Source organism: Etheostoma spectabile, chromosome 5, assembly GCF_008692095.1.
Source record: "Etheostoma spectabile isolate EspeVRDwgs_2016 chromosome 5, UIUC_Espe_1.0, whole genome shotgun sequence".
Lineage (NCBI taxonomy): Eukaryota > Metazoa > Chordata > Actinopteri > Perciformes > Percidae > Etheostoma > Etheostoma spectabile.
In genome coordinates, this window is record NC_045737.1 from 2,732,304 (window position 1) to 2,750,065 (window position 17,762).

General features: G+C 39.8%; 2 protein-coding genes across 3 annotated transcripts in view; both read right to left on the reverse strand.

Moving 5' to 3' along the window:
* cacna1ba (calcium channel, voltage-dependent, N type, alpha 1B subunit, a) overlaps window positions 1–9,843 on the reverse strand; it is a 262,364-nt gene extending 252,521 nt beyond the window's left edge. Inside the window, exons 1-3 of the mRNA XM_032515609.1 lie at window positions 8,987–9,843; window positions 6,869–6,974; window positions 5,473–5,612 (exon numbers count right to left, since the gene is read on the reverse strand). Coding sequence (XP_032371500.1) covers window positions 5,473–5,612; window positions 6,869–6,974; window positions 8,987–9,246 — 506 coding nt within the window. The 5' untranslated portion in view covers window positions 9,247–9,843. The remainder of the gene's footprint in view (window positions 1–5,472; window positions 5,613–6,868; window positions 6,975–8,986) is intronic.
* Window positions 9,844–14,506: 4,663 nt separating this feature from the next.
* The window catches only part of ehmt1a (euchromatic histone-lysine N-methyltransferase 1a), a 34,751-nt gene continuing 31,495 nt past the window's right edge, over window positions 14,507–17,762 (reverse strand). For both annotated transcript variants that reach the window (XM_032516249.1, XM_032516250.1), the window contains 2 exons: window positions 15,678–15,853; window positions 14,507–15,083 (listed from right to left, as the gene is read on the reverse strand). In XM_032516249.1, coding sequence (XP_032372140.1) covers window positions 14,987–15,083; window positions 15,678–15,853 — 273 coding nt within the window. In that variant the 3' untranslated portion in view covers window positions 14,507–14,986. The remainder of the gene's footprint in view (window positions 15,084–15,677; window positions 15,854–17,762) is intronic.

Below are 17,762 nucleotides of genomic sequence, written 5' to 3' on the forward strand. Positions count from 1 at the left end.
CTTCATGACCATAGGTGAGGGTAGGAACGAAAACCGACCGGTAGATCGAGTGCTTTGCCTTGGACTTCTGGCTCTGGGGACTAGGAATGTCACCTCTATGTAAAACTTCAGCAGCAAATATTTTCCCATAATCATACAGGGAGAGGTCTGTCATAGAAAAGGCAGAAACACCAGTTTGTCCAGCCTAAGTCGCCTCACTACACCAGAATAATAAGGAGCATGACTCAAACTAGTTCTCCCTGGAAACTCTCACTCTCCTGTTAGTATGCCATGACTGTCACTCTCTCCTCTTATGTGTATAAATAACAGCTCTATGCCCAGCAGAGTTTCTTGGGATTTATAAAGGCATTCTGGGAAACCCCTGGAAACGTTAACTGAAGTAGAAGCAGAAGGCAGACTGAAATAAGTGAGTACACTAATCAAAATGAAATGAAATCAACACATTATTATGCATTGATACGGCACATTAGTTCCATTGTAGAAAAAATAATAATAATTACAGAGCGCTAAATTTCCAAGGAAAAACATTTTTGGGATTAAAGTTGTAGAGTTACTAAATAAAAAATCAAATATTCTCTGTGATCCACAAACCAATGGGTATCGTGACTTATGCTACGTCCAGTATTTTATTATACAGTAATACACACCAAGTACACCAAGTAATAGCTAGAGCATGTTACTCCCTCAAAAACCACAACTTTCTGTTTGTGTACGAATTAAGTAATCAACGTGTCAACATATTAATTAGTGGATTTAGGTGGTGTTGGTACAGCCTGATCTTATGAAACATTTGTTCAAAAAGATACAAAAAGATAAGCACTTTATTTCGTAAGCTTTACATATTTTTTTAATTTAATTTTTACTGTATTCACTACATTGACGGCTGCTCAGGGTGGACGGGTGAGCGTTACATACAGAAACTATAGCCTTTCACCCAGGAAATGTGTGTTCCTTTGGAGTGTTTTAATCCAAACCACAATCTTTTTTGTAATCTTAACTAAGTGTTTTGACACATTCTGTGGCCTAAATTTAAAAGTAATGTCCGCCGAAACAACACACCCACTACCGCTGATACAGACGTAGCCAGCGTCACAAAGCTCTGTAGCTGCTTAAACAACTAGCAACTGCCACTGGGCACAGTGTAATCATAGCCATATACAGTATAACGGTTCAACCCTCTCTCTCATTCTAATTGTTGTGGTTGATGATCTTTTCATTTAACCCTAAAGAAAACTGTGAATGTCATATGCTGATGTTGCAAAGAAATTGCTGAGCTGATATTTTGAGCTCTGTCCAAATGAGCTGATTGTAGTGATTCATTGCTAATGCCTAATGCATAATTGCTATTGGTTTGTATAAAGCATATCCTGCAGGAAATGGATATCCTGCGTGTGTGGGCATGTGTGTACATGCATGCGCCCGACTGCATGTGTATCATTCATCATGCATGCACTTTATATGAGTGATCCGGTATCAACCCCAACAACATCAGGGTAGCGTGCCACTGATAGAAAGGCCAGACTGCTGCTGTAATGGCCCTCAGTTATAACACGTCAGCCTGCTCAGCTCCAATTCAATCAGGTCTGCTTGGGCCGCTCCCACACGCTCACACACGCTCACACACGCACATACCTGATTGAACACACACAGCACTCACCTCTGCACTTTGTAGCTTAGAACCAAAGCTCCATACAGACACATGTACTGTATATTGTAGTAGTTACGGTTTATTGTGTCCTGCACATACTAGGGCTGTTACTTTTAATACTAATTCTCGTTTGAATATGTGAAAACATTTTTTGTCCGGTTTTAACAGCGCTATGTGTATTAGACAGATCAGATGAAATGAAGATTAAAAAAAAAATGAAAATAGCCTTTTGGGTGTGCCCTCTAGTTTTATACTCACTTTCCTCACTACAGTTTTTTTTTTCTCGTGCCCTAATTTGCTTGTGCTACAAAGCCGAAGAAAAGCCACCGACCTAGGCCAGGAAGTAGCAACACACACCGCAAGAAAATGATGGCGACTGTTGGCCCAACTTGGGCTGACACCTGATGATCTCCTTGGTGTGTCAGCACCTTAAGCTCTACACTACTTTTTGTTTTTTAGTAAATTTTTAGTCTAGTTTCTTAGTCAAGGGATGCTCAAGTTAAATATTCAATAATACCACTGATAGCCCGGTAGAGACCCCCCCCCCATTTGTTGAAATGCTAGGCCAGTTTAGAAGTAGAAACATATTGAACTCACTGTAGAGCACAAGGTTTTCTTTTTTTGAAGTTTGAGGCAAGTTAATTGTAAGTGTATTGCACATTATGTTTATACAGTTCTGCATAAGATAGATCTTCCCAGCCCTTGTCACATGACCTATTAATGTTTCCGTGATGAATATCCAAACTTTTGCATTAAGAGCCTATAGAAAATGTGTATTGTATTTGAATACACAATTTGCTAAAAAATAAAAATAATTTATTAAATTAAGAATCACTGGGATGTATTTTATTTAGCTAAATTAAATTGTGTTGTTCTATCCAATATTTTCTTTATTTCTAAACAGATTTTCTATTCTGTATTTTGATAAAAATCCCCTGGGACCCCCCTGACTTATTATTGGGCACCCCCTGTGCCACCCCACTTAAAAAATCCTGGAATGGGCCCTGACTCCCAGTCAATAAGGCAAGGCAAGCAAGCACATTTCTGTAACAAGGCAATTCAAAGTGCTTTTATTAGGCTCCTCCCCCCTGCTGTATGCACACTCACATACAAACACTGGAACATCCTTGGAGTAAGTGAGTAATTTTAAATTACGCTACAGTATCCGCTGCAGTTATCTAGTCTAGCCCAGACACAATTTTGTCTTTATTAACGCACAACAGCAAACAGATAACGTTACTGCAGAAGTTACCATTGACAATTAATGGTAATCTAACAGTGGTTAAATTAGGTAACGCCAATGCTAGCTAAAACGTTAGCGGTCAGTCTCCCTGCTTATGTCGACTGACATAACCAGCTGCTTGTCGTGTCTAGTGTTAACGTTATTACCAGTAACTATTTTCAGCATCTGATGAGCAAGTTGGCTCATCATGTAACTTTAGGCTATTTGTAGTGTCAATCAAGTTGAAGTAATGCAAATGTTTTAAGCACAACAGTTAACCACTCTAGCATTGTTTATTTGATGGCTCAAATGTGTGTTCTAGTATTATTTAGGGGATTTAGAACTGCTTTAAACTCTGTATTGTTTACCTTGATTTTTGGGTGTAACTTTTATGCCATGCCATTATCATTCATATCTATACAACCACTGGGTGACTTGTTTACAAGAGCACAGAATTGTTTACAAGATAATAGTTAGTCATAGATCGAGCTTCTTCATTTTGCTCTCAAAGTGCATCAGACTCATCCATCTATAAAATATGGACAACATTTTCATCCCGGGGCACATGCCCTGGATACCCCTCAAGTGCCAGAGGTCCACCCACCACAGTCCCACAAAACCCTCCTGGGAAACACAGAGGATGGTGTATGTGGGATTCAATAAAAATAAATCACAGTCTGTGTTTCTTTTCATCCTAGTTCAATAAATGAAAACCTTTTGCTGCATGGAAGGCAGAAAAAAACATATATTCAAACATCTAAAATGCTATGGCACTAATGATTTATAGTAAAAGGGATGAAACTACACAAATCACTGGTATGGTCCTAGAATAAACCCCTTATGGATGAACATGCGGGAACACAAAACAGATCTTGGCGTCATTCCAGCAAAACCAGACTCATGCTGGTGGATGGCATTTATCATATTTTCCACTGACTGCTTCCCCTTCTTTTCAGCCAACAGGAACAAAGGCTCAGTGACTTCCATTGGGAAGGGCGGAGACGTTGATGAGAGGTTTGGGAAATAGCAGAGGCCCTGTTTATTCCAATAGATGGCCAAATAAATCTCTGTTTCTCAATGTAAATTATGTAAGAGAGGCTGGGCCGTCCCCTAGTGGAACCAGCAAGCGCCAAGGGACTTTCTGCAGCGTAACAGCATCCTCTGTCACTACCCCCGCCCTTCCCCAACAACACTGCAGCCTCCTCTGCTCTCCATCTCTATTCCCATACTAGCTTTCTCATCCAATACCACGAGATGCTCTCTGTTTACTCCACTGAGATGATAGAATGAAAAAAGAGCCTACAACTGGGTTAACACCATCTTAAAGCCTGCTTTGCATTTACACAGCATAAACCAGTAACTATATGGAATTATTGCGTAGTAGGTGTACGATATAGACAGTACAATCAACAGTACAATCAACTGCTGAAATGATAAAAAATGCATTAATTTGTAATACTCTAAGTAAAGTACATGAACCTCAAATCAGTACTTCTTACAGTCCTTGAGTAAATGAATTTAGTTACATGCCCCCAGTGGATAAAAGTATTAAATTAATGTCTCAAATAGCTAAAAGTCATTTATAAATAGTTGAAAGTATGAATGCAAATTAACAATTTCATGAAAACTTGAACTTTTTTTGTGTATTTAAATTTATTGGGCAGGATTGTCAGGCTATGTCTGACAAAAAAAGGATGGAAACCAGTGGTATAGGTTGAGTGTCCACAGTGAGCTCATGCATTTTTCATCATGGTTAACATTTATATGACATCTGGGTAGTGCTGTAAAGTAATGTGATTGGAGAATAATTATTAAATATTACTTTAGTTACCTTTTATTGCTTTGTATCTGGCTGAACTGTTTGCATGCTTATGATCATCTCTTTCTAGAGTACATATAGTTATATATAGTTTGTATCGACTGAGCCCAGTAGCGTAGCTGAAAGCTTTCAAAACTGTCTGAAGCACTTTTAGAAGCATCAGTGACGTTGACGTTCGAAGCTTCGGACATCATCAATCACATGGTAGTCGTCATTTGACACAAGCTCTGACACAACATACTGTTAACAGTCCATTTCACAGGGATGAAACAAGCTCTGACCATCACTACTAACAACTCAAAAAGATTTTAACTGGAGGCAAACCTTGTTATTGCTGGGAAATGTGTATGGTTTCATAATTTCTAAATGTGTGATGATGGGTCAGTGCAAATAAATATCCAGCTGAAATCCAATGCTGCAATAATTTCTGCACTGTACATACAATGATTTTCCTCTGGTTTACTGCATGTCTAATGTGGAGAATTTCACCTTATCAAAAATCTGATTATTCAGACAGGAAGAAAACACCCTGCCATCTGGAATGGCTTGGCTCTACTGATCATTAGACACATACACACACACACACACACACACACACACACACACACACACACACACACACGCACGCACGCACGCACGCACGCACGCACGCACGCACGCACGCACGCACGCACGCACGCACGCACACACACACCAGAGCTCTCCCCTCCTGCCATTAATCGCTGCTGCCCATACGCTCTGTCAGTTAGCAGCTGTATAAGCCATTAGGCCAGTGCTACTCACCCTGTTAGGACCACCACAAAGTCCATTACATTCCAGCCATTACGTAGATAGGTTCCTTTGTGAAAGGCAAAGCCCAGGGCGATGATCTTGATGCCAGCCTCAAAACAAAATATTCCGATAAAATAGGGCTCTGTGTCGTCCTGTTAAAAAAAGAAGAGTAGAGTTAGGAGGATTCATAAAATCACAGACTTCCATCTGGCGTCTCAATACAATCTAAATTGGCCAGTCAATGTCATCAACCTCCAATAACATTTAGGGTCCATATGATGTTCCTTAACAGCTTAAGATTCAATGTCCCATGAGCATCTACAACGCTGTATCAGATGCTTCATCAAGAACTCTTAGGAACTAGTAATAGTGAGGACACTGAAGTCATGTCCTCTGATTGACAAATTACCCATGGTGCATATAAGGGGATTCCAGTATTAATAGATCCAGTATATTTCAAATGAGTTAGTTGATTTGTTTTTTTAGATACATTGTTTTTGGTGTGAGGAGGTATTAAAAACCCTGCTACGGCCCTGTCCAGTAACCACATTGCAGTACTTCAATTCCTTTTTTCTTAAGAAAGCTATCAGGTCAACTAAACAATGAATTAATTAATAGAGAAAATAAGAGGCAGATTAATCAATAATGAAAATTATTGTTAGTTGCAGCCCTACCACACACAGCTCCCTGACAAGAGTCAAGACACACTAATTTGTCTCCAGAATGCTTATTGAGGTTATAGATAATAGTTTGGTAAAGGTAGAAAAGCTGTATAGGAGGTTATATAATGCAGGGACACTATCCTGATGACACATTTGATCACGTCATATCATCACAAACTCTGTGGTATGTCCATCAGATAGGGTTTCAGCCCCTCTCAGGGAGTGGATCGATGAAAGCGGGCAGCTCAGAGGCTGCTTTGGTTCCAGGAGTGACATTTTATTCGTATTCGTAACAGCACTGCCCCTGCCACCACCAACTCTTTGATTTGACAGAGCGGTTCACGGCAGTTGTTTCTTTAGTGGAAAGATTCAACACGAGATCTGGGGTGGGGGAAGGGCGTAGCAGGGGTAACCTGAGGTAATGACACACAGGGGGATCAAAGGCAGCACTGCAGGGCTCTGACTGCTGAGGAAGGGCCGAAAAAAAATGAAACGTCATTCTTCTTTGTTTTTAAAACAATGTTTAACATAAATCCAAATGTTGAGCAGTTCATAAAAGAAGAACTATTGCTGCATGTTTTCCGCTCATATTTTACATTTTTTTACTTTCACTTAAGGCACTTTGGCTTTTAAATTTCCAAATCCATTAACACTTTTTCAGACAGAGCAAAACATCACAGTGTGGGGATCTTTACTATTCTATGAGACATGAAGAGCTGTACAGAAGGAAATGGAAAGCAACTTACCAAACGCTCTGACATTGGTGTTTTGTCTGACGCCGGTAGGTGTTGCTCCAAGGCCAGCACAATGCAGTTTGCAATAATGGTGGCCAGGATCATGTACTCAAATGGAGTGAAAATGTTAAGGAACTCTCATGGAAATCAAATGCAATGGTCTCTACGCATGCAAACACAAATCACACCATTAAACCAACACATCCAATTCCAATACAATCAAATTCCAATGAAAAATGGAAAGAAAATCCTCCCTAAACTCCAAAAACACTACTGGACACATACTTTTTCACCTAAGTTGTTGCGTTGTGTTTGGTGGTGCGTTTTTCCAACAAATACTAAGACATAAGGTCTAATAATAAGACATAAGGTCTAACAATAAGATATATGGTCTAACAATAAGACATAAGGTCTAACAATAAGACACAAGGTCTAACATGAACACATGACACACATTTTTTGAAGCAGCAGTTAAATTTCATAGCAGATATTTTGGCTAGCTCATGCATTAATAATAAATATCAGCTTTGGTGTCAGTTTTTTATAATTAAAAGACAAGAGCTTCTTTCTGTCATACAAGGAGAAATCCATGAAAGAGGCAACAAACTATAAAAGCCCAGAATGCAATGCTGCAATAAAATAAAACATACTGCATGGGATCTTTCATTAGAGCATCCACTCCCATCAGCCCCCACCCTGCCTCATTAAAGCTGACTTTCAAACCCCACAGACCTAATTTAAGATGCAGACTTCCTGTTAAATTTTTAAAGTCACAAGCCCAGGCTGAGATTACCCTGATTACATCACCAGGGTCATTTTCTCAGACTGTGGAAAGCTCCCTCCAGAGCAACAGAAGACATTACATAACAGTTGTCAGCGGCTGACTAGTCCTCACGAGCAGTTAAAATGAACTTAATGCGTCCATTTGGTGGCTTTTCCTTTTAACGCCAATATCCACAAACTAGTTGGTGAGCTAGTTGTATGTATACTTTAGACATACAGTCCTCCCTAAAAGCAAGTTCCCACATCTTCTCTTTTCCTGTCAATTAAAAGATGTTGGGACCCTCATCAGTATGTAACATTCCTGCAGTATTGTATAACAGGAGAGTTTATTATTCTTATTTTTTCAAGATATTATACACCAAGTTGTGCAGATTATTGGCTATTCCAACATCCCCTCAGGACAGTTCCAGCTCTGCCAGGAGGAGGACATCCGCAGGAGAGACAGCTGGCCACTGGGCCTCCAGATGCTCGGGGCCACAATAGATCCTCCTGCAGTGTTGCAATGATTGCTCTGCATCAGGATAAAGGGCTCAGTTATGCACTGCATCAATCTCTGCTCAGCACCGGGGGTAACCAACCAGTGTCTTCCAACACCTATAACACTCATTAACATATGACAGCTTTTCCCCAGAAAGTAGGATTTGAAAGCTGCATCCTGCTGCATTTTATTGCGACAGCCTGTGTGTCTGGTGTCACACCCATGCAGTTTGCCACCGCCTTGGTGCTGAGGCCAGCGTGCCGTTTGCTGGGAGTTCAGCACCCTGGAGAGCACCATCTGCAGACTACAGCCTTCACAATGAAACGTCAGAGACAAGGGTCTACCAAGTAAACCTGCACAACAGTGTCGTCAAGAAGTCCATAAAACAGCTTTAAACCTCCATGTGTGTTATATCTTAACCCAAGTAATCAATTCATCATGAGGACAGAACGAGTTGATGCCTGTTGATGCCTGACCCGAGGTTTCATTCAGTCTGCCCACAACAGAAATCTTCCTGGATTAAGAGCACACATTCTTTTTCAAATGAGAGTAAGAAAATAAAAATACCTCAACAAGAAACCCATGTAGTAGAACACGTGGCATAAAACAAATTTATAAAATTAAGTCAAACATAAGTTAAAAAAACACCAAGCAAATCCACTGATTCTTCCCAAAGAGGTCTAGCTTTTGGTAATTGCTAATCAATTTTCTATCGGAGTTGTCTTTTCTCTGAGGAGAAATATAGTTAGATAGTGTATCATTACCTAAACAGCCTACATCTTCTGCCGGTAAACAAAGGACCTTAAATAGACATAATGATCACGGGATGGACCGACGTGTATGATGGTTGGACTAGACCGTAAGGATATGGCCATTCCGTGATCTTTTTGGCATATTTCCGTATGATATTATCCTCACTGAAGATGAACAGAGAGCGGTTAACGGAGAGGCAGCTGTGTTTGACTGGAATGGGGTTGTAAATAGCCATGGTCCTGGCTCTCTGGGCCATCGTCTGCTTGTACATCCTCTGGACCCCCGGAGGCCCCGGCAGCCGGCTGGCCCCCCTGGCCGGGCCCGCGGGGCACATGCCTCCATAGCGGCTAGACAGTTCGTCATCAAATCGAGCCATTCTGGGATAGCACAGATCTTTCTGGAGAAACCAAAACTGACACCTGACAATAAATGGAGAAGAAGCATCCCAACACACACTGCCCCGTCGCCCAGGTCCTTTAGGTGCGTGTAACGTTCACGAACATAAGAGTCAAACATTCGCAACAAATCAAAGAGAGGGAGGCTTTTTCATCAACGTTAGTGTGTCACCGCCTCGTCTCTGCTGCTTCCCATGCTGTCAGTCTCCCCGATATGAAATTGTTGCTCAAAGTTTAGATTGTCAGATTCCATGATGCATCATTTTTCATGGTGTCTTCAGTTGGCTGCCCTGGTCCTTAGAAGGAGCTGGAATTTAGTCCGTGCTACAGAAAACTGCTTTAATTACAACGGATAAAATACCGCGAACCGTCCGAATATATGTTTCTCCAGAAAGCCTACACACACACACAACACAATTGCTGTTCCCTAAACACTTGTTTCCATTTCGAGTTCAACGCTAACAGGTTCTTCTTTGAACTGTCTCGCGGTCCCACGGCCAGGTGAGAAAAACGAGCCGCCGTCAGCTTCCTTGTGTCGGCGGAGGAGAAGGTTTCCGTAAACTCGCCGTTAACGTACTTTCTCCACCGCTCCCCATCCACGGAGAACACGCCAGCCAGTGGCTCCACCTTGACCAGCCCTGTTTCCATAGAAACAGGGAGGAGAGAAGAAATACAAGACTTCCGTGATAACTGTCAAAATAAGAGTGATAATAAAAAGATTATGAGCTAAGTGGGTCCAGTCAAAGATCGTGTCTGGTCCATCCGGTAAAAGCTTAGCTCTGAGCAAAATGAGTTGCAAGTCTCGGACCCATAACTCAAATATCCAATTTTAAAAATGCATTAATCAAAATTAACCAAATTATTGCTTAACTGACTATACAATTATAACATAGAGACTTTGAGACGTTTGAGTTAGGCTATATTTATTAATTCACAGGTTAGGTAGGCTCTGTAGCTAAATGACAACGGAAATGAAAGAGTAAAAGTGAAGAAGTCTGGAAAGGCTTATGGATTACCATCAGCTAAATAATTTAAAGCTTAGGCCTACTTATGTTATGTCATTTTAATTAATTGAAGTATTTTATTTAAAAAAAAATGTTATAAAAATGTAATTTTAATCCCATGAAATTTGTTAAAAATATAGTATTATAGCTCTTAACAAGTGGAACGTTCCACTTGTTAAGAGCTTTGTATTGTTTGGGAAACAAAAGATAAAATTAGTGTCTGGTTGAGTTAAGGTGAATCTGTGAATTCATTTGAAGATATTTCCCCTCTCGGAACTATAGCTTTATATAAGTATACATATATATAAGTACATATTTAAGAAATTTTTATTGCAAATTGTAAGGAGTTTTTGAAATAACTTCACACCAAACAAACTATCTAATAAAATGTCAAATTATTAAAGCCATTTACAAGTGTGATTTATATAATTCTTTGGCATTTAATGAGCTTATCGATGCAACTAAATACAAGAAAGAATCTGTTTAGTTGGTGATCACTATAATGTCCAGAGGAGGAGCACAAACATAGTGACCTGTAAGCCAACCTAATATTTTGGCAGCAGGTCTGGCACAGTAGTCAGCTGTTGCCTTCAGGGCATTCTAGCAGTTCTCAGTAAAATGAGGAATCATTTAATGTCACCAATTTCAAAATGATCTCAGATGGAGAACCTAGAAGAATGACTGATCATTTCACATTCAACTCTTATTTTACCACCTACAGTGGGGGCAGTCTCTTCATTTAAATATTCAGACAAAGTGGCCAAAATTATGTGGACATCTCTGTCCATGTACTTAAATGTGCTCTTGATCTGGGGCTGTTTTTCGTGGCGTGGTCCAGGGGAAAGGAATATTTTTTCTAGGCTGAAAAAGTTACATTTAATTATATTAAATGGACAAATGTATGTGAACATACAGTGTACTGTTGGTTTAAGTCTGTTTTTCCGGTTTGGGGTCGATTAGTTCCAATAAAAGGGATTTGTTAATTCTCCAGCATACAATATTTTAGAGTAGTTCTTTCACTGTGTCAACAGTTTGTTTTTCCCTTATAACATGACAATGTCCCCACAAAGCCAACTCCAAGGAGAAATATTTTTCCCAGTTTGGCATGGAAGAAGTTGACTGGCCTGCACACAGCACTGACCTTAACCCTCTCCAATGCATTTGGGATGGAACTGGAACAACAACAGTCAGCCAGACGTGATCACCCAACATTAGTGCTGGAACTCAAAAGGCTACATTTACACTGCCACATTTGGGTTTAAAAAGAAACATCTTAGGCCCTTGCCTTACGCTTAGAAGCCACAATGCATGACGTAATCTCTGCTGATCAGACTGGTTTTATCTTGGGGCGCCATTCATTTACAAATGTCCGCCGGCTATTGAATACTATTCACTCCCCTGCACTCAATGCGGTCCCCGAGGTGGTCATCGCACTTGATGCAGAGAAAGCCTTTGACAGGGTAGAATGGGGATATTTACTTACATGCCTGAAGAAATTTGGTTACGGTCCTAACTTCGTCTCATGGATTAAAATCTTATATACCTCACCCAAGGCCTCAGTAATTACAAATGGTAGGCGCTCTCGGTATTTTCGACTGTCAAGAGGCACCCGTCAGGGCTGCCCTATCAGCCCACTGCTATTTGCCCTGGCCATAGAGCCCTTGTCCATTTCACTCAAATCATTACCCTTGCTAAGTGGAATCCAAAGGGGGGGGGGGGGGGGGGGAGCATAGAGTCTCTCTGTACGCAGATGATTTATTATTGTATGTATCAGACCCTGTTTCAAGTGCCCCCCATGTGATTCGTGCCTTGAGGAGATTTGGTGCTTTCTCTGGGTACAAACTGAATTTTAGTAAAAGTGAATGTTACCCTGTTAATGACCTGGCTCTTCAAATACAAGACAACATTCTACCTTTCAGAATGTCTAGGAACGGCTTTAGATATTTGGGCATCAACATTACAAGGGACATGCAGAAGCTTTACCAAGAAAACTTTTATCCGTTATTTGAGAGAGTCAAATCAGACCTGGACAAATGGAAGACACTTCACTTATCTTTAGCAGGAAAAGTGAATTGTATAAAAATGAATGTGCTTCCCAAGTTTCTCTACCTGTTTCAGTGTATTCCACTTTACCTCCCTAAATCTTACTTTAAATCTATTGATAAGATCTTCATTTCATTTTTGTGGGGCGGGAAGAAACCTAGAATACGACTGGAACTGTTACAGAGGCCTAAAATGCAGGGTGGCTTAGCTCTTCCAAATCTTTGTTATTATTATTGGGCCTCAAATGTTCAAAAAATCATGCACTGGCTCCACACTCCGGATACAGACTGGTGCCATTTTGAAGCTGCACTTGCACTTCAACTTCTCTCGGAGCTTGGTCACTCCACTTTCCCATCTTATTCTCAATTCACAGACAATCCAGTAGTGTAAATACCTTAAAATATGGTTCCAACTTAGACGTAGCTTCGGGTTCATAATCTTCTTCATCTAAGTCCCATACATAATAACATCTTTTTCTCCCAGCTAGATTAGACTCTGAATTACTTTCTGGCAAAGCCAAGGTATTTACAGATTTAAAGATATGTATATAAACGGTATCTTCCCTAGCTTTGATGACCTATCACATAAATTTGACCTCCACGATCTAGCCTTTCCGATATTCCAAGCCCCTCACTCCTTCAGCATCATGATCCAACTTTCCATTGTACCATCATTTTCAGGTTTAGACGCCTGTGTAGAAACTACTTTCAACTTTAAAGGACTATTCAAGAATCTACAACTGTATATCTTCCTTTAAAAATACGACTATTGCAAAGATCAAGGTGGACTGGGAGAATGAGCTGGGAGGGGGCTTGGAAGAAGGCATTTGGGACAGTGCTCTGCTAAGAGTGAATGACAGCACTTCATGTGCCAAATTAAGTATAATACAATTTAAGATTGTACATCGCATCCACTATTCCAAAGACAGACTTGCTAAAATATACCCTGACATAGATGCAACCTGCGACAGATGTCGAACCACTCCTGCCGACCTGACCCATATGTTTTGGTCGTGCTCGGCCCTAGCATCGTACTGGTCTGTAATCTTTAAAACACTGTCAGAAGCCCTTGGTATTGACCTACAACCTAATGCAGTAATGGCCATATTTGGCACTACTGACAGTAGATACTCGACAATAAGGAAAAAAGATAAAACCATCATTGCTTTTACAACATTGCTTGCACGCAGGAGAATTTATTGCATTGGAAAGCTAAACATCCACCTAATGTATCTCTGTGGTTTAATGACCTAATGCAGCTCATACAGTTAGAGAAAATAAAATACACTCTCAGGGGGTCCAGGGACAAATTCTTTTCTGTCTGGGGTTCAGTGCTGAAGTATTTGGGTAAGCTTAAAACTGTGCCCACTTAGCAACCGTCTAGCACTTACAGTTGTGTTATTCGTCCATGAGAACTATAGTGTGCAGTACATAATTTCTACAATGGTGAGCTTACGTTTATTTTATTTTTTTTTGTTTATCTGTGTTCCTTTTTATTACTCAGTCACTATTATTATTACTATTATTGTTGCTATTGTCATTGTTCTTATTATTATCCTTTATACTTTTTGGATGGGTGTCCTACTTGTTCTGGGGAGTAGGGGGGGGGGGGGGGGTAATAACTCATACAAAACGATAACGTGGACATTGGTCCTTTTGTGAATCTTATTTCTGTGTGCATATCCTGTACTATCAATGTTCAATAAAAAAACAATAAAAAAAAAAAAAGAAACATCTTTGGCTGGCTTTATACCGCTCATTCCCCCTGCTCTAGCGTTTCAGAGCCTCTAGACCGGAGACCTTCGGAAACACTTCTGACCTGTTTTGATTTGAAATCTGCGGGGTTGTGTTGCAGTCTCAACGGCCGCAAACGGAGACCTTCGGCAACACCGACACTGACGCCAATGGTTTGCCGCCTGATTGGGTCTTCTTGGTCATGACGTATACATGCTGCCTCCTTTTTATGCCCAGTATACGAGAATGTTGATGAGATATGATGTTTGGCCGTGTTTGTTTAAACGGAGATCAGTTCTTCTATTGGAGCTAAAAACACCAAAATAAAGCAGTGTAAATTGTGTAGTGTAGCCTAATGCTCTTGTGGCTGGATGGGAGTGACAGAAGCTGTCTCTCTACTTTCACTTGACACTAACATTCATTAATCAAAAACAAGATGGCAAGGTGTTTTAAAAATGTGTTTAATTGCTAATTAGTCATAGTAAAAAGCACATTGATAGAAGAGATGAAACTACCAAAACATTTCTTCACTTCATTATTCCACAAATATACCACTTTGCAGTATTAAAAGGAGGAGTTCCAAGAATGTTAAAATCATCCGTTTAATTATTTTACCTATTTAATGGCTAGTTAAACCCTCTCCCACATACAGTATTTCTGGCTGGTTGCAAGCTGCAGTATTCTTCACATAGAAAAGTAACCTTAGTAAGGTGTATAAATAAGTTGGATCGTGTGCTCTGAGGTGACAGATTCTCACAATGTTTATCTTTTAGTTGTTGGAATTTGAAAACTGGGAAATCAAGTGAAAACCAGAAAACCCATCGGTGTTTACTAAATCAAAGAATCACTCTGACATGTTAACTGGCTCACAAGACAGTGTTTGTGACATCAAACAGGTCAAAGCGACAGAATGTGTCCAGGCAGAAAGAGGGATCAGGGGTTCATCGGCTACCAGCTGAGTGGCGACACTTGAGCGACCCACACTGGCAGCTGAAGTACTTGCTCTTCACCCTCCAGTAGTGATCGCCATAGTCAAACCTGATGAGGCAAAGACAGCAGTCCATCATATTATCTTTACTTGAACTGTTCATTTTAGGTTGTCTGCTGAGAGACAAAGGGAAAAAAGAAGGCAATAGGCTAAACCATTATTCGCTTTCAAATTGAAAATGTAATTTGAAAGAATACGATTAGCCAACCGTGAAGGCCGCGATTAATCAAATATACAATATTTAGTTGAACGTTTGGTCTAACATTGTATATTCCACTTTTTATTATTATGTTTACTGTTATTTCATAAGATAAATGCTGGTATAATGTTATATCACAGATTCAATGTGCCATGCTTATTAAAAGAAAAACACTTATTGCTGGCAATTTATAACTATATTCTCATCCTTGCATAGGACTATATGGTGTCTCATGTTATAATGCTCCATGACATGTTTTATCTGTTACACAGTGAATATTGAACTTTAGCTAAATAAAAAAAATTTTAAAAAAGTATTTATCACAAATGTAATCATAATCACAATATCTGGCAGAAATATCGCAATTACATTTTTCCCAAAATCTCACTATGTTCAGCTGTAGAAGGCAGCAGACAGAGCTGAGGTTGTTGTTTGTACCACTCACCCTATCTGGTCTCCAGCTTTGATGGGCCTGCTGGAGAAGAAGGCTATCCTAGGGAAGCGTAGATCCTGGTGCATGGTGAACACCCTCACAGCCAGCAGGTTGGGCTCACACAGATGGTTGATGAAGCGCCCAATGTTGCCAAAGAGTCTTGCATCAATACAGTGTACGTCTCCCACCTGCACAAGATAATGAGTGAGTTCTGTTCAGTCCAGTCACTCTCGCTCTCTGTTCATCTTTAGCGAGGATAATATCATACGGAAATATGCCAAAAAGATCACGGAATTGCCATATCCTTACAGTCAGTCTAACCAACATACATGTCGGTCCATCCCGTGATCATTATGTCACAAAACACAGGTACAAATAAACAAAAAGAAAACAACGAACAAAGTAGAAACATGTTTTCCTGTACATACAATATATAATCTAAAAAAATAAATCTAAATGATATGTGCAAATGTATTATTTAGTTATTGCAAAGAGAATGAAGGAGTTTTTACCCCTATTAATCTTAAAACTCCAAATCTCCGGCCTGAGGGGAGTGTATCAAACTCAAAGTGAAGGTCACATGCTCTTTATTTGGATGTCAAACAGAGTAAGAGCACCAGACATGTCATTAAGTCTAGCATGGTCTATGAATAACAGCACCACTTCCCTGAATGGGAATACGTTTTATAAGGTAATAAATAAAAGAGATTGGGTTTTAAAATCTTTCTTTATGATGCTTCAGAATAAAAGACTATTGAGGAATAAAGGAGACTAGTCCACTCTGCTACCATCAACTACTGTCATCACAAGATTAACCACAGTCTGTAAAAGCCTGAAGAATGTTGCTGACAGAAGAAAGTGCGTCACGCACTGAGCCGGGTATGGATGAGCAACTCTGCAGTGCCACCCCTTGACCAAACCTAACAGTACATGCACCCAATGCTCAATGTTAAATGCTTTCCATAAACATCTGAGAGTGTTGTATGTTTAAATTCTTCAATTTTATTTGAAACAATGTAGTTGACATCTGTGTACAGAACCATGTATTGGCTTGTGTTGTCTCTTGCCACTGAAGGTAATGTAAGTAGTGTCTTATAAGACCATGTGGGCTGGGCACTGTTAGGCATGAGTAAACTTGAATGAAAGAAAATAACAAATACATGCATTTTGCAATCTCACAGGACCATATAGCACTGACATTATACCGTCATACAACTGTGCCTTGTTTATAGCAACTTTACACTAGCAGACCCTCTCATTACTGAAAAATCTGAGTAGTAACTGAGCATTCCAACTGCAGATAGCTGGACTCTTGAATAGTGGCGTAAGGTAGTTACGACAGGCCCCCGTGCACACAATTATAATGGGCCCCAGTGCACACAATTATGATGGGCCCCAGTACACACTAGTTACTAGTTATAAAAGCAACCGTACTGTATATCGCTAGCGTATATCAGCTCGCCTCGTCACATGGTCAAATAGAGACTTGACATCGGACAACATCAATATACTGTACATTTAACATAGCAATCATGATTACTTAACTGTATATGACAAAGATACCAACGAAAATAAGAAATTATTCATTTTAGGGAGGCAAATACTTCACCTTTCAGCAAAAATTGCCTTTTTCAATAGAAAATACTTACTGATTTGCGTTAAACGGTGAGTTCATTTATTTTTTAAGTGCCCTGAACTTATGTCATCTTTACATTTATTAAAGTAAATACATTAGTTTTGGTGTGAGTGTTTGCCAAAATTGACTGTAAATCCACATTTTAAAGCTAATTTTTAAAATATTCTTCCTGGGGCATCATGATCAACTTTTTTCACCCCTGATGAAGGTTGCACCCCTGTATTTCATTGAATGGGTTTTGATAGTTTATTTATAGTTTTTTTTGTAGTTTATGTAATAAGCATATCATTTTGTTATAAATTGCTACTGACTACTTTACAAAGAAAATGAAAGCCATAACAGAGATGGGTTTGCCAATTTCAAGGGCATGTATAGCAAATGGCAGTTTTTTTATTTAACGCGAGTTCTTTGAATACAGGTGTACTTCTGAGGTGGATCTGAATCACTCGCTAGTCACTCTT